The following is a 25,348-nucleotide window of genomic DNA, read 5'->3' on the forward strand; positions in this document are numbered from 1 at the left end:
AAAAAACTATTTATATTGTCAATATCAAAAAAACCGTAACCCTTGAATACCATCTTAACTAGAAACACAAGACTCCGTCGAAGAAGATGCCCCTAATGCTAACAAGAGGGCTGAACCAGGTAGGAGGGTGGGCGCCTGGCGTTCACGAGGAGCAGGCGCGCTGCCGCACGGGCGCCACGACCGCGGGGAACGAGGAAGCAGCCGCAGACCTCTGGGGTCACTCCGGAGGAACGGGGATATTCATCTCGACCACAAGGAAGCAGAAAGACGATCTCCCTTACCTCCTGAAAAACGTTAAAGGTATAATTCACATACCATAACGTTCATCCTTTTAATTCGATGGATGGATTCGATGGATCTGCGTATATTCACAGGGCTGTGTGACCATCACCACTACTTCCACGTTCTCATCCCCCCGAAAAGAAGACCTCACCTCTTTAGCGGTCACTCCCTAGCTCCGCTCCCCCAGTCTCTGCGGATCTGTCTAAGCAGGACATTTCGTATAAAGGGAACCACACACTCTGCGATCCCCATGACTGGCTTGTGTCCCCAAGCGTCGCGTCCCGAGTTTCGTCCACATGCAGCACGTGCAGCACTTCACTCCGGGGCCGCTGAGAACAATGCTGCTGCCAACACTCTGGTTGCTCTGCACGCAGTTTTCAGTCTCGCTGGGTTACACACGACGTCACACATGGGCGTGAACCGCCAGGTCACAAGGTAACGTCTAAGGCTTTGAGGAGCCACCAGAGAAGTCCCACCAACTCACTTTCGGAACCAAGCGTGGGCTTGGGTTTCTCCACGTCCTCATCAGCACTCACTTCCGCCTGTCTCTGATGGGCAGTCCCAGGGGGCGTGAGGTCCCCTCCGTTCAGGAACCACTAACACTACCAGCTTCTGCTCTCACTAGCACACTGCATCATGCTGGTCCACTTAACCCCAGTGTGTAAATTCTCAGGATGATTCACATTCCTCAGCTGTCACCAGGATTCCGGGCCACCCCCCACCCCTCCACCGCTCCTGCTGCCGAGGAGGGGAGGACAGGCACCCAGACTATACACACAACTCCAATACATCAGTGAGAAGAAGGCAGACTCCCCACAGAAAATCTGGTGATGGTCTGAACAGGCTCTTCTCAAAGGAGGGTCTCCAAATGGCCATCAACACAGGACTGGGGACAGGGGGGTCCCAGAAGGGCTGGAGCCAGCAACCAAGGGAGGCATCCAGGACAGACGTCCCTGAGGAAGGCAGGAGCAGTGCTCACACAGCACCCAGAGCAGAGCCGCTCCAAGGCCCAGCCCGCAGCCCTGCTCAGTGGGCTGACTCTGCTCCACACCCCCCGGTCCCCTCGCCAGACCTCTGCACCCTTCCAGCTCTGACAGGGTGAGGGGATGTCACACAGTGGGAGCGGCCCCAGAGGGCAGGCAGTAGTCGGGGCCCTGCACACTTCACAGTCTGTGCCAATGGGAGCCCATCAGCTGCTTTCTCAGGAGAAAGATCTCCTTGCACAGGTGAGAAACTGCACCCTGAGAGCAAGTGACTCCCCATCACTTCCGGGTCAGGGGNGAGCCAACACTTGGCCCTGTTTAGCTATCCATGCCTCAGAATCACCTGGGGAGCCAGAAACTTCTGTTCACAGATGCAGGCACACCTGCCAGCCAGCCCTTTCCAGTCTCGGGCTCTCAGGCCTGGAATCCAGAAGGCTGCCATTTCCTGGGGCACGCCTGTTAATCTCCAGATCAGCCCCATTTCACACGACCTGTGGAGATTATCTCCCTCCAAGCATATGGCCCTATACCCACAGGCGCTGGGTAACTGAAGCAGAGCCTGAGGAGGGCCTGGCCCTTCTGCCAGGAGACTGGAGTGGCTGTCTGGTCACAGATGCCACCCATGGGAATCACCAGGAAAGGCGAGAGTGCAGCTGCACACAGAGCCTCACACACCAGCGACCCTGACGTCCCCCAGGGGAAGTGTTGGTGCCTCAGGCACTACCCTGCACACTGCTGAGAGAAGTCTAGAAGAGAAGCTGGCCACTGCAGCAGTGGACCGGCAGGCTGCGAGGACCGGGGGCCAGGCAGGGGCGAAGGCGCCCGCTGGGGCAGCCCCAGGGGCACAGACAGTTCTCGGTCTCCTTACAGGTCAACTGTGCACCAATTTCAAAACTGGGGGCTGCTTACAAGACAGGGTCATCTGCACAGCAGACAGAGCCGCTCTGGAATCTTCTGTCCCTTAAGATCAGAGACCACCCTAATTAATACAGCCCCCCACCAGAGGAGGGGCTGAGCCCCACCTCACGGAATCCCAACAAGGGGGCGAGATCAGACAGCCAGCAGGAGTGGCTTCCCAGGAGCCTCCAGGGAGAGAAGCCACGGAAGGAAGGGAAAAGCTCCCACATGAGCACAGAACCTGAAGGGCTGGACGCAGACCTGGGCCACTTCTCAGAGCGGGGTGAGGGCAGGACCCTCACCTTCCTGTGAACCCCTCTGTCTCACACCGCCTAAGGCCGGGTCACAGAGAGAGTAGCGCTGGGTGAGGAAGGACCTGAACCCCAGATGCACAGCGAGGGCCGGGGGGGGGGGAGCAGGCCTGGCCCATGGGAACGCCAGCACCGAGCACAGGGCGTCCCATCCTCAGTGGGGAGCCCACGTCTGGCGAGTGACAGGTGCTCAGGAGGACAGAGAGAACATGGGGACACTGCGGGGGGGGGGCACACCAGAAGTGGCTGGGTGGGCATACAACAGGTCCAGGGAATAGTCAGGTGCTAGGTGGTCTGAAAGGAAGGCTGGGGGTTCTGGGGGTGCTGGAGAGCAGGCCTCCTCCTGGGAACGGGGGCAGACGGCAGCCACGGGCACGCTCACACAACTACGCCTGGCTGATGACCCTCATCCATCAGACCAGCCCTGTCCTAGGCCCGGGAGATCCACGTGGGACATCTGTCCTCCCTCAACCCACCCTTCCTACTATGTGGCTTCTGGCCTCAATCCCCCTTGGGGCCCCTGCACGTTGGCTGGAGGGATCAGAAGAAACAGAGCTGAGGACTGACACCTGTATGGGGACAGAACGTGGCTCCCTGTGGACGGCTGGTGCTCCCCCCCCCCCCCCCCCCNCATTTGTCCCATCGCCAACCGCGCACCCCAGCTGCTCTGGGCAGCGTCCAAACATTAAGCTGCTTTTAGACAACTGGGAATCCACTCCTGGGCGGTAGGGATTTAGCCAGAATCGGGTGCATTTAGAGAAGATTACACCCTAATTGCCTCAGTGTCAGCAGGCAGGCTTCCGGCCAGCTGAGCCCCAAGCTGGCAGCGGTCCCCTGCGACCCCAGCTCTGCTACCCAGGGACCCAGAGCGCAGCCCTAGGGCCAGGGGACGGGCCCTGGTGTCCCCGCCGCAGCTGGCTGCCTGGCACAAACCTCCCTCGGCAGCAGGAGGGGCAGCTGTCCAGGACGGCCCAGGCTGGAAACACCGGGCTCACTCCGTCTCTAACCTCAGCGTGTGTTCTCCGTTAGCAGCCTCATGCAGGAAGGGACGCCCAGCAAGCTACACGGTCAGCGAGCGGCTGGAGACTACCTCAGGACCCCGAGTTCTGCAACACTGGGACAGACATGTCCACAGCTGTGGCCGCGGCAAGCGTCCCCCACACCCAGCACTCTGCCATGGTCACCTGGGCAGAGGTGGCCGCAGGCGTCCCAAGGAGCTGATGCAGGATCACCTGCCGCGAGAGGCTGCCACTCCCCGAGCAAAGAGGACACGGCTCTGCCTGTGAAGAAAGGTGAGACCCTCCCAGGGGCACAGCCAGGACCCTGTGCCACAGCCTGGTCCCCCAGCCTTGCCCCTCCACCCTGAGCACCTTGAGGTTCGCCAGAGGGGTGAGGCCAGCAGGACCCCCCGTGCTGTCTGTGATGTGCGCGTGGTCCAGTCACAGCTCCAGGATGCCACCCCAGAGAGATGGCCAGGGCCAGCTCACAGCCCGTCACGACAGCACCAGCCCTGCTTCGTGTGCAGCAGCCACTCTGCATACTGCAGCCCACGGCCACCCAAGCCCCTGGCCTAGCCGTGCTCCGTCCCAAGCTTTATGGCCACATCTAGGCCCTGACCACAGGCAGGCATTCCAGACATCAGCTGGTGCAGGCACAGGAAGGCACCCCCAGGGGAGGTGAGCACTGAGAACTCAGAGGAAGAGGTGTGCCTGGCAGCAAGAGCGTGTGGGAGCTGCACCTGGGCTGCCCAAAAATTCAGTGGGTTCTGCAGACCTGTCCTGACGCTGGCCAAGAGGAGGGACAGGCACGGGGAGGGGCCGGTAGGCATCTCTGGGGTGGAGCCCAGCACCAGCACCCAATGAGGAGCCAGACCTGGGGGCCCCACAGGCTGGAGAGAGGCTCCCGGAGGGTGGTGGGCACCTGAAAGGGCAGCGGAGGCACTGGACACCCAAACGGGGTGTGTCTGTCACACTTCTGTAGTGACAGAGCAGCCAGGCCCCACCCGGGGGGAACACCCAAGGGGGACAGGATCCCAGGTCTGACCACTGACTCCACACCCCTGCCACCAACTGCCACCTGGTCAAGTGCACAGAACAGTAAGCTAAGCAGCTCACTGGGCTGGTTTATCAGGAATAAAGTCAACCCTGACTGAGCGGAGCCCAAAGGGAAGGAAACTTACGTGGAGGTAACCAACCATACTGGTTGTTTTTCTTTTTAACCATGTGCATTCCATTATATTTTCCCAAGATAAAAAAATAAACAACTACCACGGATTGACAGTAGCCACAACGCACTTCGCCAGCCTGGGGCTCAAGACCTGGAGAGACAGACCCCAGTAGGGGATGCACAGTCACAGCACAAAACCCACAGGGCTTAGGGAGCACGTGAAAAGGTGGAAACCTCACAAAAGCAGTACCGCACCGTCAGGACAGCAGGGCGTCCACGGAGACCAGCGGGACAGACTGGCACCTGCAGAAGCCCACGGACGGCAAACAGACCCGCACGGAGTGGAGGTCATCCAGTCTCTCGAACAAACAGCACGGTAACGACGGCACCCCACCGCACCCCCTGCAAACAAGTGAGTCCGGGCATGCCTGCGTCCTTCCGAAAGTGACTCGAAACCAAGCCCAGACCCAACACACAACACAGACCTGCAGAACTTCCAGATGAAAACATGGCAGAATGGGGCGCCTGGGTGGCTTAGTCAGTTAAGTGTCTGACATCGGCTCAGGTCATGATCTTGCAGTTTGTGGGTTTGAGTCCCGCGTCAGGCTCTGTGTCGAGAGGTCAGAGCCTGGAGCTGCTTTGGATTCTGTGTCTCCCTCTCTCTCTGCCCCTCCCCTGCTCATGCTCTGTCTCTCTGTCTCAAAAATATACATTAAAAAAAAAACAAAAAAAAACCACGGCAGAAAATCACTGTGATCTTGGGTTTGGTGACCAAGATCTCAGCACTGAAAGTACAACCCGCACAAGCCAAGTGGTGCTAAAATGAAAACCGCTCTGTGAGAGCCCCTATAGGAGTGAAAAGAGCAGCTGCAGACTGAGAGGCATTACCTGCAAACTAGGACTTGCACCCAAACAGAGAAAGCACCATTCTCAATTAAAAAAAAAAAGAAAACAACTGAAATGCTATAATAAGAAAGAACTCGAGTTTAAAATGGGCAGAGGAGAGTAGACACCTCACCAAAGACACCCAGACAGCACATGACCAGCTGCTCCACATCCGTCACTGGGGAAACGCAAATCACAACGGCGCCAAGACGCCACTCACGCTCAGTGGGAGCGGCCAAACCCGGGGGCGGACACACAGCGGCAGGAGGGCGGTCAGGCTGCAGGCAGCACGGAGCGGGCTAGTGGTTTCTCAGGAAACTGACCGTCCTCTTCCTATTCAATCCAGCAGTCACACTCCCAGTAAGTGACTGACCCAAATGAGAGTTGAAAATCGATATCTACACAGACACTTGCACAGACCTTTACCGCAGCTTTATTCATAATCGTGCAAAATGGGAAGCAAGCAAGATGCCCAGTTGGAACGGATAAACTATGTATGCTACACCCACAGAAAAACGATTGCAAATGTAAAATCATTAAGGAACAATCTGACCGTATTTCAAATGGATGAAGCCGCCTCACAGAAGGGGATGGGGAACACCGTACTCGCTCAAGTAACTTGTCTGGAAGTAAGTGGAGCACAGAAGACCACCAGCATGTAGCACTAGGCTCCAGCTGACACGGGCACAGGCAGCAGCTGTGACGGTCCTGTGCACACCTGTGTGGCGGGTGGGGGAGCCAGGTGTCCCACTGCTGGACGGAGGTTACAGACAAGCAAGGGGAGGCAGCGGGAAGGACGCACGGCGAGGGGCCAGAGCGGAGACCTCAGCATGAACTCGTGCGCACACAGCTGGTGCCACAAAGACACGTTTGGAGACGCGTGTGTGCACACGTGCTGGCGTACACACACCTGTCTCCTGGGAGGGTGTAGAAGCAGTGACTGTCCAGCAGCAGCAAACAGCCAGCACCCAGATCTTGGCTTCGAACACCACTTTCCAGTAAAAGAAACCAGGCTTCTTGGAGAAAAGACTGATTCCAGGCCTGGGGCGCGGAGCCTTCGGGATGAGCCGGGAGCAGCCTAGAGCACCGGGAGGGAGTTGCTAAGAAAGAAAGGAGGGAGGGAGGGAGGGAAGAAAAGATGGAAGGAGGGAAGAAGGGAGGAGGGAGGGAGGAAGGAGAGGAGGACGAGGAAAAGGGGAAGAGGGAGGGGAGGAAGGAGAAAGAATGAGGGGGGATGGGGGAAGAGGAGGAGGGAGGGGCAGAGAAGGAGGAAAGGAAGAGGGAAGGAGGAAGGAGGAGAAGAGGAAAGGAAAGGAGGGAAAGAGGTAGAGGAGGGATGATGGAAGGAGAGAGGAAGGGAAGAAAGGGGAGGGGGAAGGAGGGAGGGGAGAAAGGAGGAGGGAGGAAAGGGAGGAAGAAGAAGGAGAGGGAAGGGGAGGAGGGAGGGAGGGGGAGNGGGGCAGAGCCAGACGGGAGGCCCCAGGGCAAAGTGGACCCCGTGAACAACGAAGCAAAGCCGTACTGGGTCACAACGCAAACGTTAACTATCTGCAAGTCGACAGCAACGTGAGCCAGCGGACGGGTAATTAAATCAATAGCATGGAGTCAGGTCTTCCATGCAGAAAAATCCCAAACCATGTACATAGAAGCTCCCATCCAGGAGGGGTTTGGAAAGGGGGAAGGGGTGCCTTTAAAGTGGAGACCCCAACAAACACGCAGCCGGGGATGGAGGCCAACATCCTGGGGATCAGCCACAGACTCGCAGTGGGACGTGGCGAGAAGGGCGCTCACCTCTGTGACCCTCCTCCCAGGAACCCCTGCCCCACCCCAACCACGAGAAACACAGGACACAAATCCCAACTGAGGGACGGTAGGCAAAACTGTCAAGGTCACCACAAACATGAAAAGTCAGAGAAACGGTCACAACCAGGAAGAGCTTAAGGTCCACAAGACACGTGAGGTCTGTCTTGTGGGATCCCGCGTGGTGTCCAGGGGCAGAAAAAGGACAGCTGCCATGTTCCGGGGGCCAGGCCGCATGTGAGCAAAGGCTGAGCTCCCACCAGCTCCCACTGTTCCTCAAACATCGCCCGCTTCTGGATCAAATCCGCATTTCTGAAACAGGTGTTACAGCAGAAGGGACTGCCTCACACGCTGGCCACAATGACAACATGGGGGGACATCAGGCACTGTGGGAATTTGCCTACAGGCTGCTGTGGGGTCTGCCCTCACTGACCGGGGTCACACCTGTGACAGCAGGTGTAGCTGCAGGCTCACGACAGCAGAGAGACCGCCTGGCTCTCCCCTGCCCCCACCCAGGGCCAACATTCCCTCAGACCACCCAGGGAACCCCTCAGGCTGGGATGGGCCGAGAGGGGGAAGGAGGGAGGAGAGAGCCCAGGGACCCCGGGGAGCAAACGACAGAGGCCTGCAGAAGGGGTCCCAGGCCCACACTCGCTCCATCACCGCTGGGCCTCCGGGATGTGCCGGCCTAAAACAAGGAAACCAAGGTGCAGGGAGGGGACCAGCGGGGGCCGCATCAAGCCCTGGCAGCATACAGCGTGAACCCCCACTGGGACCCAGGTCCCCACCTGTGGAACAGGGACAAGGGACAGCCCCTCCCTCCCGGGTCACAGAGAGCTGGCATCTCTCTGCATCAGTCAGGATACACCTGATGGGCGACCGTGCGCCCCAGCGGGCAGGATCAGGAGGGCTGGTCTGACAAACGTGCTGGGAGGCGCCTGGGAGGCTCAGTCGGTTGAGTGTCCAACTTCGGCTCAGGTCATGATCTCTCGGTTCGTGGGCTCGAGCCCTGCATCGGGCTCTGTGCTGGCGGCTCAGAGCCTGGAGCCTGCTTCAGATGCTGTGTCTCCCTCTCTCTCTGACCCTCCCCTGCTCACATTGTCTCTCTCTCAGAAATAAAACATTAAAAAAATTTAAAAAAAATCAAATGTGCTGTGTGGACAACCACCACCCAGCCACAAGACGACAGGCCACGAATCAGCTGCAGACAGCACTGCTGCCAGCTTTTTAAAAAGGAAAAACATAGGGGCGCCTGGGTGGCTTAGTCGGTTGAGCGTCCGACTTTCGCTTAGGTCATGATCTCGCGGTTCGTGGGNTAAATAAAAAGGAAAAACATAAAAAGATAAGAGGGGTGCTGGGGGCCTGCAGGAGGGAGGAGGAAGGGCAGCTCCAGGCTCCTAGTGGGAGGCGGGATGGCAGCCTCAAGGACAGGCACCCGCCGTCCGGTCTGTAAACGGCCAGGCACTCCGAGAGCCCCTGTCTGTCTCCCGAGCAGCGTCTCTGAGCCACGTGGGAAATCCCAATGCTGCCCGCACCGGGACAACACTGCGGAACTGTCACCTTTGTCAGATGGGAGAAGTTACCCCTGGGTGCGATGAAGCATTCACCTGGTTTCTGGAGCAAAGCGCGCCTGCTTCCCGGCACCGCGCGCAGCCGTGCTCAGGGAGAAGCGGCCGGAGCCGGAGCCACAGACGCGCCGGCCGCACACCCCCTCCGCCTGCGCTCTGCTCCGAACTTCCCCACGCAAGGAGCAAGCCCTCTGGCAGGGGCGCAGTGCACACAGCCTGCCTTTAGGAAAGCAGGCCCGAACGACACAAACCGCACAGTTATCTCACGGGACACGGCAACGGACTGGGGACGACTTCCGACCCGCGCACACCGAGTCTCTCCGCTGGAGGAAGCCTGCAGCTGCAGCCCAGAGAGTAACGCGAAACTGGGCCTCTTCAGAACCCGCTAGGACGCGCTCTCCCCCGCTCTAGGGCATTCGGCGTCGCTCACACACGTGCACAGGAAGGACCGGCGAGTAGAAACGGCCCGCTGTTGCCCACGCCTACCATCAGCGATCCCCGTAATTCCCGCAGATACCGCTCACATCTACTTTCTCTCTTAAAACAAACGTACGGTTTTTGAAATCTCAAGCTCTCGAAAGGAAGCCAGACCCCAGTCCTCCCGGACACCATCACCTGCCTGAGCCCAGATGGCCTCTGCGCCTTGCACACCTGCGACCCCAACTCTGGGTCCTCCTGCCAGGGCAGAGCCGGGCCCGGACACCGCCGGGCGGCCACACCGGGCCTGCTCCTGCCCGGGACGCTGGACAACACGGGGTCCCGGGCCCGGGAGCACCGTGCCCATCGGAGCCCGCGGGGTCCTGGCCAGCCCCTGCCCGCTGACCACCTGCTCCTCACCGTCTTTCTTTACCCCCCGTGCGTGCAGTCGCAGTTCACCCCGCGCACCGATGCCGTGCAGCAAGTCCGACCGAGGAGTGGCTGCGCTCACCGACGGGAAACGCATCTCCTCCCTCACAGCACGAGGCCAGGCTCCCGGAGGTGACGGGAGAGGCCCAGCAGGAGGCGTGTCCACCTGGCGCAGCTCTCCGACCCCCGCCTGCCCGTGTGCTGCAGGTGCACTGACCTGAGTGACCTGAGCCGGGGCCACACAGCTCCCGAGGGCCAGGCCACTCTGTCTGCTGGGGCCAGCGTGGAGACGACAGCCCTGCACAGCAGCCGCAGCACCTCCTTACCTGCTGGGGCTGAAACTCTCAGGCTCCCGCCTGCCCTCATTTCGTGAAGCAGCTCAGCCATAGCAAGCCACCACGGACAGGGCAAGAGGGGACGCAGAGGCACTGCAGGGGACTCCGGCACTCAAGAGAAGCGGAAGAGCCCCTGTGTTTGCTTCACGACCCCTGCCCGACACACCCCACAGGCAGCAGAGCAGGGAGCACCCAGCAGCAGCCCGGGCAGGAAACGTGCTCCTCACCTTTGGACGCCCGCACCCGCCTCTCCCGACGGTCAGACCCTGCGGGCAGGACCACCTCAGCACCTCCGGGGCCCTCCAGACCCCACCTTCCAGCTCAAGCCTGGCCCCTTTGTGCCCACGGTGGGCAGCCACACAAGCGGGTCTCCCAGAGCCTTCCAGCCCCACGGAAGATGCTCCATCTTCCAGGAGAATCCCTACAGGCTTTAGCGGAGTCAGGGCTCTTCCTGCCCGGAGCAAACGCCTAAGGAGGCCTCCAACTGCCCTTCCCTCCTCAGCGAGAACCTGACCTCTCAGGGACAGGCCACCTAGGCTCACAGCCTTGAGGAAAACTTGGCCTCTCTGTGCCTTGATTTTCCCAGCTGTACAGTGGACACAACAAGGTGGTGACCCCAAGGCTGGCGTGGGGTGTGCGGGAGTCAATGGGGCATAGGAGGCTCTCACAGCACCCTCCTTCGTGGGGCTAAACTGACTCACAGCTGTACCTACTGTGCAAAGACCTTCACGGCACCTGGTGCCTGAGCATCCCCAGTTTCCCCATCACTGGGAGGAGAGATTTTGAGAGGGAAGAAGGGAGGGAAGGGGGGAGGGAGTCTAGGACACAGAGCAGATGCCCCCACTCAGCTCAGCCACTAAGTGTGCAGGATGGGAGGGACTCAGGTGCTGGAAGCTGGTTTTGGGAGCTGGGCTGGGGCAAGTCCAGAGGTGAGGCAGAGGCGGCTCCAAGAAGCGCCCAGGCCTTGAAGGGCAGGCGGGCCGGCCTTCCAGGAGCTGGGAGAGGCAGGGGCGGTGAGAGCGGTGAAGGTAGCCAGCACAAAGGGAAGCAGCGTGAGCTGCGTAAGCTGGGGCCGCGGCCCCAGGCAGCAGGCCCTGGCGCCCAGGACCAAGGGATGGCAGGGAGGGAGCCAGGCCTGAGTGAGGCAGAGGAAAGGAGGTGACGACACAACCTGGCAAACGCTAAGTAAGCACCTACTGTGTGCTGGGCACCGTGCCCAGCCTGACACCCCATGGCTCACCACATTCCACCCGCCGCTTCCTGGGACCACGGACCAGATCCCACCGCGGCCCACACAGCAGAGAGGGGACCCGGCCCCCACCCTCCTGCTACACCTTTCTTCCTGAGACTAACGGGAACCCCGCCCCGTCGCCAGCCCTCACATCCCTGAGCCCCGCAGGCAGGAGCTGCCGCCCTAGCACACTGCCCCCTTGAAGCTGCAGCAGGGGACGTGGAGTGAGGTGAGGCCATGGCCACACCACATGGCTGACCAAAGTGCATGCAAGCGTCCGCCCCACCAGAGTGCGGAGGGGACACAGTGGGCCTTGGGATGGAGTGGGCCCTTGTGAAGCCGGACTCAATCACTACCAAATATTCAGGCAAAAAGGGCCAGTGGGTACCCCATACACACATCCTCACACACACCATGGTGTCGGGTACACACTCACACTCACCAAGTGACAGGCTGCAAGGGCTCTCACCTGTGACCAGCCAGCCATCTTCCCTCCCTCAAAGGCAGGACCACCTGCAAAGGCTGGGCAGGGGTGCAAACGCCTCTGTTTGAAATACAATTTGTCAGTAACTGAACCAACTTTAGCTCGAGAAATTTTAATCTTGAACATTTATTCACCGTTGAGAGACAGACCACGGGCAGGAGAGGGGCAGAGAGAGAGGGACACAGAATCTGAAGCAGCTCCAGGATCTGTCAGCACAGAGCCTGATGCAGGGCTCGAACTCACGAACCTCAAGATTATGACCTGACCCAAAGTCGGATGCTCAACTGACTGAGCCACCCAGGTGCCCCCAAGAAATTAAGGTTTAAAAGAACAAAAATATTGTCTCCTCAAATCTTGATTTATTTACTTTTTTTTTTTTTAAATTAAGGGCTCACTTATCCAAGTAAGATCCTGGCTAAACTACATAAGCTGCTGAGAACGTGGGCCGGCACGGGTGTGCGTGAGCTGCTGCAAGCCTCCTGGCAGCGTCCTCGGCGCTCTGAGGCTCCTTCCTCTGGCCTCTGCCAGGACGTCAGCTGAACTGTTCCCTCGCCTACAGCGGGGGACACTCCAGTTCAGGACAGCAAAGCCACGTGTCCAAGGCCAAGAGGCCAGTCCGTGCAGGAGCTGGGCGTGACATCAGACTAAGCGAGCAGGCACCTGAAGAACACGTGTGGACACTGGCACACCACCTTCCTGACTCCCCTGGGATCCACTCTCCAGACACACCCCACAAAACGCAGCCAAAATTCTTGCGCTGAGCAAAACATCTGTGCCTGTGACAGTGAGGAGCTGACAACTGAAAGGCCCCTAACTGCGGACTAGTTCTTTCTGCTACAGTCTGTTCTGGTCCCTTCCTAAAGCGGGCATGACTGTGAGCTCATGAACGCAGACAGAAAGGGACTGTGCTTGCTGCTGGGGGTGGGGGGTGGGNAGACCAGAATGGGGCCAAAGGCGCTCCTGCCCCGTATTCTCTCAGCCACTCCATCCTGCCTCCCTGCATCATCGCAGGTGCATCCCCTCACCCCACACACCAAGATGGGACCCCTGGAGGAGGGGCCATGTGCCACCCCTCCTGCAGAGGCAGTGCGGTCAAACCTGGCTGGGAGAAAGCACCGGTACCTGCTAACAGATGACAGAGCCACAGGTCCCATTTGCTGCCATCTGTCCCTCCCCCTCCACATCAGTCAGGATACTAACCAAACACCTGCTCTGCCTAGCACCGATCTAGGTACCTGTGCGGACTAACTCATTCCCTCCTCCTCACTATCAGAAGGGGAACCTACCGGTCTCCCCAGCCAGGCAGGGAGGCTCTGAACCGTACAGGCACCCACCCACGAAGCAGAGATGCCAGGAAGCATCTCGTGGGCAGTCAGGGAAGCAGCAAGCATGGTGGGTCCCAAGACCAAGGACCAGAAAGCGTCGGGCGGGGAAGGGACACGCTGTTGGAGAAACCACCAGGCCACACACCTGACCATGCTCGGCCTTTGCAAGTACACAATTCACAACCTCTTCTGGGTGGCCAAGGCTGAAGAAGGAGCTAAGCCCACGATCACAACACCAGCAATGAGCAGGGCCTGGATCCAAACCCTGCTGTTCTACCCGTAAAGCAACTTCTCCTTGCCCACCCCCCACAACAGGGCTGAGAAGTCAGAGAGAACTGGGAGAGAAGTGGCTGTGTAAGTCACCCAGGACTACTTCACGGAAGGCCTGCCCAGCTCTTCCATGAGGCCGCAGGTAGCCTGAGGGGTCCCATCTCATCCCAGAGCGAAAATCAGAGAAGACACACGGCTTCTTCGATGACAAACACCCACAGACCTGTCACCGGACCCTGGGACGGTAGCCAAGGCAGCCAAAATAGGAAGTAGGCGGGAAATGCACTGCATCCAAGAGAAGTAATGGGGGCGGGGGGAGGCAGTCGCGGAGCTGAGCCTAGGAGGGACAAGCGGGACCCCAGTTATCGCAGATAGCCACATTCAAGGGGACCCCCTGTCTGGGCCCCTTCTCGGCCTCAGGGCGCTCACGGAAAACGCAGAAACCCCCAGAGAGGAGACGGGCTCTGCCTGGAGGTGATGGAGGCCCAGGCCTGGCCTTTCCCAACCCGTTACCTGCATCCATCCCACGCCCCCATGCCCCTGCCCAGGAAACCACGCAGCGCAGAGGACACCACCCCACTGTGCCCGAGGCCCGCAATCAGAAGCAGGCAGGCTGGCGACTCGGCCCGACCCGCAGCCCCTGCCCGCGGAGGCCAGGGCCCCCGCACGCGNGCCCCGCCGCCCCGCCGCCCCGCCGTGATAGGCCCTGGCCTAGTTTGGCAGGCCTCCCACTGCCGTCACTTCCGCCGCTGGCGCCAGGGGTATTGTGGGGGCTGTAGTCCCGCCCGCGCCCTACAGGGCGCTGCTGCCCCGCCTACCTGCGGGTGGCGATTGGCTCCCCGGCCCTGGTGGGAGAGAGACACTTAATGTCTTCCCACTTCTATGCCGTTTCATTTCTTTCAGCAGTGTTTTGCAATTTTCAGCCTACAAACCATTCCTTCCTTGGTTTACTCTTGTTCATTGCTACTGTACAGGAATGTATCTGAGTTTTGGTGTGTTGTTTTGGTATCCTATCCTGAATTTATTAGCTCAAATGGTTTCTTTGGGTGTTGGTGTGGGACCTAGGGTTTTCTCCAAAGAAGGTTATGTCATCTGTAGACAAAGACAATTTTACTTTTTCCTGTCCAATTTAGATGCTTTTTATATCTTTTTCTTGTCTAATTGCTATGGCTGAGACTCTATATTGAATAGAACCTGAAGAGAGCAGGGGCCCTTGTCTTCTTCTGACTTTAGGAAGAAAGCTTTCAGTCTTTCCCTGTTAAGTATGATGTTCATGTGGGTTTTTCACATATGGCCTTTATCATACTAAGGAAACTCCCTTCTATTCTGCATCAATTGAGATAATCGTGTGGGTTTTTCCCCCTTCACTCTGTTAATGTGGTGTCTTGTATTGGTTGGTTATCATATGTTGAATCCCCCTTGCATCGTGGGAATAAATCCTATTTAGTCATGGCATATAATCCTTTCAATATGCAGCAGAATTTGGTTGACTAATATTTTGGTAAGGATCTTCACATTAATATTCATAAGAAACAAATGGTTGTAAGGAAGGTATTTTAAGACGTATATGAAAATTACCCAACTACCCTGGTTAGAAAGATGATACTACTAAGTGGAACTGAACATGATATAAGGCAAAGTGGGGGGAAGAAACAGAAGAGAGGGTCCCTGTGCTCCCAATGCTGGAACTGGGCCTTGCACACTACCCACAGAAGTGGAAGAGAAGTGGAATCACTGTGGTTTGAATGGTGTGGGGAATTATTTTTCTTTAATCATTTTCAAAAAGGAATTATTGTTAATTTTAGGTAGTGATTACTACATTAGAAGATGCCCTTTGGGATATAAATGCATCCAAAGTATTTACAGACGGAGCACAGGATGCTTTGAGTTTGTTTCAATCCGGAAGAAGGGACAATGGGGTTGATGAACAAAGCAGTTGTTTGTGGCAGTTGGAGTGTAGTGGGTGCACACGCTGCTCATTATGCTCTAGACTTCTGCATCTATTTTTAAATTACTTTAATAAAAATTTTCAAATGTTTTAATGTTGGAATGACATTATCTTCGTTAAAAAAATCATTTTTTTACCTGGGGCACCTAGGTGGCTCAGTTGTTAAGTGTCCAACTTCAGCTCAGGTCATGAGCTCAAGGTTTGTGAGTTCGAGCCTCGTGTCGAGCTCTGTGCTGACAGAGCCTGGAGCCTGCTTCAGATTCCATTTGGAATTATCACCCAACAGTCGAGATTGTCTGCAAGAACTTCTGCTTCTCCACAGTGCCCCTTTTGGCCTTTGAAGCTCTGACATACTCCCCAAATTGATCTATAGATTTTGCAAAATCCCTGTCAAAATTCCAGCTGGCTTGCTTGCTTGCTTTCTCTTTTTTGCCCCCAAAAATTGATTAATGGAGTAAAACTGAGAGTACAGAAAATACCCCACACTTTTATGAGTCCGTTGATTTTCAACAAATCCTTTGGGGACAACAAGATAGTCCACACACAACAGAATGAAGCTGGAACTCCATGTCACAGCAGATGTGGAATTAAATGAGTTAAACACCTAAATGGAAGAGCAAAGCTACGATACTCTTAGAAGAGAACATAAGTGGCTGGTTTCTTGGATATGACATGTGACACCACAAGCACATAGCAAAAATAAAAGGAAAAATAAAGTGGACTTCACCAAATTTACAATCTGTGGTCCAGAAGACAATATGAAGAACGGAAGGGAGAAAGTGTTTCAAATTACAAGGTCTGACATGCAAAACTGAGCGCAGGTGGACTTGGAAGTCCGCTTCCAGGACCCTGGCGGTAGGTGCCCTCTCCTGGCCGCATGGGCTCTGTGCCCGGCACCCGCCCTGGGCAGGACTGGGGCAGGGTTTTCAGGGGGCAGGAATAGGAGGGGTCCTGAGGGGGAGGGGGGAGGAGGAGAAATCTTCCTGCAGGAGCACTGCACTTTAATAAGTGTGCCACCAACACCGCCCATGTCCACGCCAGCTTTGGGCGCCAAAATGACATGCCACGAACGGGGCAGCTTACACAACAGACTTGTATTTCTGACCGTCTGAGAGGCTGTCGCAGATCAGGGTGCCAGCATGCTTGGGTTCTGGTGAGGCCTCTTCCTGGCTTGTAGGCGGCCAGCTTCTCCCTGTGTCCTCATGTTGCAGAGAGAGTGAGCTCCGGTGTCTCTTCTCCTTCTTCTTACAAAGGCACTAACCCTATTGGATGAGGGCCCCACCCTAGTAAGCTCATTTAACCTTTACCACCTCTGCTAGGCCCTACCTCTACTGTCACACCAGGGACTAGGATTTTGACATGTGAGTTTTAGGGGGGAACAAAAAGGCCCATGTCAACAGGAATAGTAGATATCATTATGTTATCAGGTGTTATTCTGGAAGATCTTTAACAACCTGCTTTAACAACCTGCTAAAAAAAAATAAAGCTCTGATAAGGAACTCACCAAACTCCACACCCAAAAAACAAATAATCCAGTGAAGAAATGGACAGAAGACATGAACAGACACTTCTCCAAATAAGACATCCAGATGGTAAACAGATACATGAAACGATGCTCAGCATCCCTCCTCATCAGGGAAATACAAATCAAAACCACACTGAGATACCACCTCACGCCAGTCAGAGTGGCTAAAATGAGCAAATCANAAAATAAAGCTCTGGGTTGTAGGATTTTGTGATTTCTTCACTATAAATACTACTCCCACGGCCAATTTCATGCTACTGATGGCAACTCTACTATGCGAGCAATCTTGGAAAGTGATTGCAGTGGCAATGATTACATGGTGTTTCCCCACACAGATAAGTACACATAAATAACCTCAAGAGCACAGTAATAGTAAAATGCAGCAAAGTAATTAGGAAGTGATGAGTCTTGTGAATTTAGTGTGCTTTTAATATAACCTGTTGTAAGTGGACATAACTGAAAATTTAATGGCGGCTAACTTTACTGACAGGTCCCAGTGTTCCTGGACATTTAATAGTGGCCTCCTCCAGCCGGTGTGCTCAGCATGCAGTGGCTCCGTGTGATGGGCCACATACCAGGCACTTTATTACTATTACGATTTCATAATAATTAGATATCATTTGTTGAGCATCTACTTTGTTCTAAGTTATCTTCAACTACTAGCATTTATCTTATTAATCCTTACAAAAGCCTATGGACTAGCTTTTAACCTCAATTTTCCTCAATCCTCAATTTTCAGAGGAGGAAACTGAGGTACAGAGTTAGAATATTATGGCCACAGGTTTGGACCCTGAATGTTAGGAGGGGGGAAGGGGAGTCTGCCCTCTCACTTATCATCACCCGCTGCCACCTAAATTAGCCTTCATGTCTTAGCCCACTCCTGGGTTGTCCTGGACCCCCCAGCCAACATGACGTTTCTGACAGTATTTCCAAGGCCCTGTTAAACACGGCTCACTCTGTATGGGATCCCCATTTTTCCAGGCTCTCACCCAAACTGGTTGTGAAAATCGGGGGTATTCCCAGGCCACCAGGATTGGAACCCTTTCCCGTGTTGGAAGAATTCCCAATGTGTGAGTTGATGGAAGATAAGCTGATCTCTAGTACCAAAGCCTAAAGATGGGTCAGGCCCTCGACTCCAGGATCCATGCAGCTGGAGTCTGAGCTTATGAGTGTAAATGTCTGAGATCCCATAACAAACAGCTCTTCCCACCACCGCTTTTTAATATACACACTGTTAAGAAACACCCACACTCACACACAGTATACATCAACCCTGCCTTACTATCCAAGTCTCATCAGGTTGCCACATTCCAGTCCAAGAAGTGGACTGGGTGATTTGTGATCTTCTCAGTAATGTCTGGAGATAGGTCTTCAATGGACAGCGGTCATTGGCTTTNAAAATCCCCTACATATAATTGTATAGATGAAGTTGTAGTGCAGGAAACAGAAATCACTCTAGATGTTTCAACCAGAAAAGGGTTTAATATAGAGAACTACTTGCTTGAAAAATCATGGAAAGAATGGAAAGAGTTGGAGTCAACAGGGCTATGACTAGACTTCAAAGTCACGCCATAAAAGCTGTAATTCTAAGGTCAAGAAGCTGCAGAAAATCCGTGTCAAGGTCATAGCTGCCCACAGTAGTGATACCGGGTGAAGGCGATGGGACATGGAATCAGGCCCTTGTAAAAGTCCGTGAGCACTGGGTGTTATATGGAAACCAACTTGACAATAAACTATTTTAAAAAATAAATAAAGTATTGGGAAAAAAAAAAGTCCACATCAGCCAGAGCCTGTACATCACATGCCCCCACTGCCATGAGAACGGCCTCCCCTCCCTGCTGCCTGCGTATCTCACACAAGCATGTCTCCTTGGTAGGACCCACCCAAGTCAATTGATCCATAATCCTAAGAACAAAAGTCTCTGGGAAATGTAGTTTTCAGCCTTCTAGCCCTTACAACAGAGAGGGTGGAAGAGCAAGTGTTGGAAACATGCTTGGTGGGTGAAAACAGACAACGGCCAGCACTGCAGAAGCAGAAGGGAATTGGGACTTTGACACGACAAAAGGAGCAAGGCCACGAATCCTCTTCCCAAAAACATCTATGGAAGTTGGAAAAAACTCTCAAAACAGTAAAAAGTAACTGTTTCAGTATACGGAAATTTACCAAACGCACACATCAGACTGAGAAGTGTTTATTCATGGAAACGGCTGAAATTCAGCTACAAACACCAAGAGTCTGTGATGTTCTTGCCTGGGGAAGCTGACATCAACTCCTATCGCTGTAGCTCAAGAAAGGTGGGGGTAGGTCAAGAAACTGATCATGCGTGATTCCTCTGTGAGCGAGACTGCACTTGATTTGGAATTTTGTCAGTTAAAGTAGATCTCATTGACAAGTGGTCAGGGAAAGCCGGCAGTTCTGCAAGCAGTTTAGGGTTGTTTTGAGCCAGCAATGGACCGTAAGGAAAGCCGGGGACTTACTAGGGGTCTCCAGGAAGTGAGATAGTGGTAGGGAGCTTGATAAACTCTCCCCATATCCCAGACTGACCAGAGGGTAGGGTGTGCCCGTATGTGGAAAAGACTGGAGCAGGCTGAAAACCCTCACTCATTCCCCAGCCAACAGAGGATGACTGTATATGGAGAGAAGATGTAGTGTGAGAGCCTGGGGAGACTTGAAGGTCAGCTGAGACTAGAAAGTGCTCACCTGCCCACACCCAGATCTATCAACAGAAAGTGGAAGCATCACTGGCTCCGAGAATCATCGAACTAATCTTTACCCAAGTGCTAAGCTATGTAGTCACAGGAACAAAACCTGGGCAGCAATGCTTAAACATAAAAATAAGAACAAACAACTGAGTAGATGTATCAGTAGCCATACATTGCTGGGGAGACAGACTTCACAAACAAAACAAAGACAATAGTGCGTGAAAGAGGGGAATTGGAATCCAGAGTTGCTATAATACATTATCTATTTAACAAAAACATTATAAGATATCCAAAGGCACAAAAAAGTGCGGCCCTTACTCAGAAAAAAATGGGGAAAGAGCAACCGGCTCTGACTATCCTCAGATACTGGACTTAGCAGACAACAGGAAACCCCCAAAGCAGTTGTTATAAATAACTTCAAGGAGCTGAAGGAAACAATGTTTAAATAAATAAAGAATGCATTATAGCAATGATTCAACATAGAGATACAGAAGTGATACAAAAGAACCAAATGGAAATTCTGGAATGGAAAAGTATAATAACTGAAATGAAACTTTTACTGAAGAGGCTCTTAAGCAGAATCAGGATGGCAAAAAAGAAAAAAAAAAGAGGGGCGCCTGGGTGGCTTAATCGGTTAAGCGTCAGACTTTCGCTTGGGTCATGATCTCACGGTTCGTGGGTTTGAGCCCCGCGTCGGGCTCTGTGCTGACTGCCAGCTCAGAGCCTGGAGCCTGTTTCAGTCTGTGTCTCCCTCTCTCTCTGACCCTCCCCTGCTCATGCTGTCTCTCTCTCTCTCCTAAAAATAAATAAAACATTAAAAAAAAACCAAACTTAATAGATCAATAAAAATTGTCTAATATGAAAATAAAGAGAAAATTGATTGAAGAAAAATGAAGACAGCCTCAGGCATCTGTGAGACAACATCAAACATACCAACATAAGTATAATGGTAGTCTCAGAGGAGAGGAGAAAAGGAAAGGGACAAAAAAATACTTAAAGACATAATGAACCAAATTTCAGATATTTGATAAAAATACAAATCTACAGATCCAAAGATAAACACAAAGAGGTCTACACCTATACACTTCATAGCCAAACTGTCAAAAGCAAAACACAAAATGAAAATCTTGAAAGCAAGAAGAAAATGACATACACTTGAATAATAACACAATTAACAGATGACCTCTGATCCGAAACAATGGAGAACATAACGGTGTGAAATTACATACTTAATGTGATGAAGGAAAAGATTACCAAGCAAGAATTCTATATCCAGCAAAACTATCCTTTAAAAGTGAAGATAAAGTAAAGCTTTTTCCAGAGAAATAGAGATCAAGAGATGCTAGCATATTTGCCTATCAAGAAACATTAGAAGAAATCCTTCAGGCTGAAAAACAATGACACCAGATAGTAATTTGAATACACAGGAAGAGATGAAGGGATACGAAAATAAATATCAAAGACTCTATAGGTAGGATTTTGTTCCATTTCTTCTTTTAATTAAAATACATAACATTTTGGGGCTCCTGGGTGGCTTAGTCGGTTAAGCGTCCGACTTTCGCCTTGGTCATGATCTCGCGGTTTGTGAGTTCGAGCCCCGCGTCGGGCTCTGTGCTGACTGCCAGCTCGGAGCCTGGAGCCTGTTTCAGTCTGTGACTCCCTCTCTCTCTGACCCTCCCCTGCTCACGCTGTCTCTCTCTCTCTCTCCTAGAAATAAAACACTTAAAAAAAAATAAAATAAAAAAGATAACATTTTATAAGGCATTAATTATAACACTGTATTATTGGATTTATAAGATGGATAGATAGATAGATAGATAGATAGATAGCTGTAATATATATGACAGTAATAGTGTAAAGGCCAGGGAGTAAAATGATAATAAATGTGAACAAATATTTTCTATTTTGTGTATTTTAGTTAGTATTATTTTAAAGTAAATTCTGATAAGGCAAGATACATACTGAAATCTCTAAAGCAGTCATTAATGAAATAACTTGAAAATATAGTAAAAAAAATCAATAGAGGAATTAGCAGTGCTCTCTAAAAATATTGTTTAGAACAAAAGAAGACTGCAAAAGAACAAAAGCAGATGTAAATCCAACCTTATCAACCATTGCATCACACGTGGGTATCCTAAACGTCTTATTCAAAAGGCACAGACTGTAAGACTAGATGAATAGTCAAGGCCTAATTTTGCTTTCTACAAGAGACACATTTCAGATTCAAATAAATAAGCATGGGAAACCATCAGAAAGCTAGAGGAGCCAGAGTCCACTTTGTCCTGAAATCAGACAAAATAGGCTTTAAGGAAACAAATATTGCTAAAGTCAAACAAAGGCATTTCATTATCATATAAGGATCAATACACAAGGAAAATATCCCCAACTACACAAAGCAAAACCTGACAGAATTGAAAGGAGAAATACGCAATCCAAAAGTAATAGTTGGAAATATTAGTACACTACTTTCAGTAATTGAAAGAAGAAGCAAGCAGCAGAAAGAACAAAGAAGATTTGAACAACACTATCAACCAACTTGACCAAAGTAACGTTCACAGAACATACGTAAGTGACTGCAGACTATACACTCTATTCAAGAACCCCTGGAACATTCTCTGGCATAGGTCATATGGTAGACACAGAACAAGTCTAAGTTTAAGGATATAGAAATTATGCAAAGTATGTTCTCTGATTAGAATGGAATTAAAATAGAAACCAATAACTGAAAGAAATCTGGGAAAACCTCAAGTACTGGGAAATTAAACTACAAACTTCGAATAATCCATGGGCCAAAGAAGATATAAGAAGATTAAAATTTTAAAGATTTAATTCAATTAGAACAAAAACACAATAAATTAAAATACGAGGGATTCAGGGAGCACCTGGGTGGCTCGGTTGGTTGAGTATCTGATTCCTGATTTCAGCTCAAGGCAGGGTCCCAGGGTTCTGAGATCGAGCCCTGCGATGGACTCCGCCACTGAGTGTGGAAACTGCTTGAGATTCTCCCTCTCTCTTCCTGCGCATCTCCCCTGCTTGCACGCTCTGTCTCTCTGAAAGAAAATAATAATAACAATAAATAAAATAAAATAAAATAAATTCAGGGAAAGCATTGTACAGAGGGGAACTTATTGTCTTAAATACTTATGTCAAAAGAAGAAAAAAGGGTCTGAGCCCAACAATCGGGCATCCACCGTAAGGAACTAGAAAAAGAACAAATTAATTATAAAGCAAACAGAAGGGAGGAAATAATACAGATAAAAAGCAGAAATCAACAAAAAAGTAAATCAACATAATCAATAAAACCTCAGGTTGATTCTAGGAAAAGACTAACAAAATTGACAAACCCTCAGTTATATTAACCGAGAAAATAAAAACTAAGAGACAAATTACCAAAACCAGAAATGGAAAAGTGGACTTCAAAGCTGACCTTACAGAAATCAACATGACTATGACAGAGTGTGCCAAACTACGTACAGCAATAAATTAGACAACTCATTTAAAGCAGACAAATTGCTATAGTAAGTAGTTTAATTAATTTAAATTAAATTAATTTATTTAAAAATATTCCACCAAAAAAAAAAAATAATGGCCCGGATGACATCACCAGTTAATTTTGTCAAATATTTAAAGAATAAATATCAATACATCAAAAATATTTTAGCGGCGCCTGGGTGGCTCAGTCAGTTAAGCATCTGATTTTGGCTCAGGTCATGATCTCACAGTTTGTGGGTTCGAGCTCCGCATCAGCTAACTGCTGACAGCTCGCTCAGAGGTTGGAACCTGCTTCAGATTCTGTCTCTCCCTCTCTTTCTGACCCTCCCCTGCTCACGCTGTCTNCGGGGGAGGGGCAGAGAGGGAGCTCGAGACACAGAATCTGAAACAGGCTCCAGGCTCTGAGCTGTCAGCACAGAACCTGCTGCGGGGCTGGAACCCACAAACTGTGAGATCATGACCTGAGCCAAAGTCGGACACTTAACCAACTAAGCCACCCAGGTGCACCCCCCCATCTATTTTTAGAAGGAATTTTAAGTTGTACAACCACTCTGAAAAATGGTTAAGCAGTTTCTTTTTTTTTGTTTTGTTTTTTTAATGTTTGCGTGTTTATTTTGAGAGCGCGAGTTGGGGGGGGGGGCAGAGAGAGAGAATCCCAAGGCTCTGCTCTGCCCGCACAGAGCACCACATGGGGCTAAAACTTCTGAACCACGAGATTGTGACCTGAGCCAGAATCAAGAGTTAGATGCTTAACCAACTAAGCCACTCAGGTGCCCCAGTTAAGCAGTTTCTTTCTTTCTTTCTGTCTTTCTTTCTTTTTTTAATTTTTAATGTTTAATTACTTTTGAAGGAGAGAGACAGAGTACAAGCAGGGGAGGGGCAGAGAGAGAGGGAAACACAGAATCCAAAGCAGGCTCCAGGCTCCAAGCTGTCAGCGCAGAGCCTGATGCGGGGCTCAAACTCACAAGCCGTGAGATCATGACCTGAGCCGAGGTCAGATCTCAACCGACTGAGCCCCTAGGCGCCCCAGCAGTTTCTTGAAAACAAACAAAATCCCCAAACTCTAAATATACACTTACAAGAGCGCTCCACAATCACACTTCTGGGCATTAATCTCAGAGAGCCATTGGTTGAAAAGACCACCTTTCCCCTAGTAAATTGCCTTGGCATCTTTGTGGAAAACCAACTGATGGTGTATGGATGGATCTATGTCTGGATTCCTGATTCTGTCCCAAGACCCCAATGCCACACTATCTCGATTATTTACAACTTTAACGTGAGTCTCAAAATCAGGTGTATAAGTCTTCCCTGTGTGTTATTATTTTTCAAAGTTGTTTCGGTTATTCTAGGTCCTTTGTATTTCCTTGAGTTTTAGAATCATTTTGTTAATTTCTACAAAAACCTCTGTTGGGATTTTGATACAGATTCGGTTGAAATGTACATCATTTTGGGGAAGAACTGAGTCTTAAGATCCATGAACAGAGTGTATCTATTCATTGTTTAGGTCTTTAATTTTTCTGAGCAGTGTTTTATAGTTTTCAGTGTACAAGTCATACTCATCTTTTGTCAAATTTATCCCCACATATTTCATATTTTAATGTTATTGCAAATAGTGTTTTAAACTTTTGAATTTCCCGTTTTTTGTTGCTGTTATATAAATTAACACTTGATCTGTGTATATTGATCTTGTATCTTACTACCATGCTAAAATCACTTAGTTCCAGTATTTTTGGTAGATTGTGTAGAATTTTCTATATAGTCAATCATATTGACTGTAAATATAGTTTCACTTCTTCCTTTCTGCTATGTATGTCTTATATGGAATACAAGTAGCAAGGGTAGACATTCTCATATTGTTTCTGATCGCAGGCAGAAAACAATTCAATCCTTCACCATTAAATATGTTAGCTGTACTTTTTTTGGCAGTGTCCTTTACAAGGTTGAGGAAGTTTCCTTTCATTCCTAGTTTGCTGAGAATTTTTAATTTTCACAGTTGGATTTTGCCAAATGTTTTTCCTGCATCTATTGAGATGATCATATAGTTTTTATTTCCTAATCTGTTAATGAGGTAAATTACATTGATCAATTTTTGAACATTTAACTAACCGCATTCTTGGAAGATATCCTACGTGGTCATGAAATATCTTTTTACATATTATTTGATTCTCTAAAATTGTGTTACAAATATTTGCACATTGATCTGTAGTTTTCTTCTTTTGTAATGTTTTAATATGCTTTTGAGAACAGAATAACGCTGGCCTCGTGGAATACATGAGTTCACATGCCTGAAAGACCTTA

The 25,348-nt window shown here is 51.2% G+C and overlaps 1 protein-coding gene across 1 annotated transcript in view; it reads right to left on the bottom strand.

Moving 5' to 3' along the window:
• The window catches only part of BICD2 (BICD cargo adaptor 2), a 36,460-nt gene extending 26,625 nt beyond the window's left edge, over positions 1–9,835 (bottom strand). The window contains exons 1-3 of the mRNA XM_077773950.1: positions 9,544–9,835; positions 9,160–9,232; positions 7,585–7,636 (exon numbers count right to left, since the gene is read on the bottom strand). Coding sequence (XP_077630076.1) covers positions 7,585–7,636; positions 9,160–9,232; positions 9,544–9,835 — 417 coding nt within the window. The remainder of the gene's footprint in view (positions 1–7,584; positions 7,637–9,159; positions 9,233–9,543) is intronic.
• Positions 9,836–25,348: the final 15,513 nt, after the last annotated feature.

Source organism: Crocuta crocuta, unplaced genomic scaffold, assembly GCF_008692635.1.
Source record: "Crocuta crocuta isolate KB4526 unplaced genomic scaffold, BGI_CrCroc_1.0 scaffold866, whole genome shotgun sequence".
Lineage (NCBI taxonomy): Eukaryota > Metazoa > Chordata > Mammalia > Carnivora > Hyaenidae > Crocuta > Crocuta crocuta.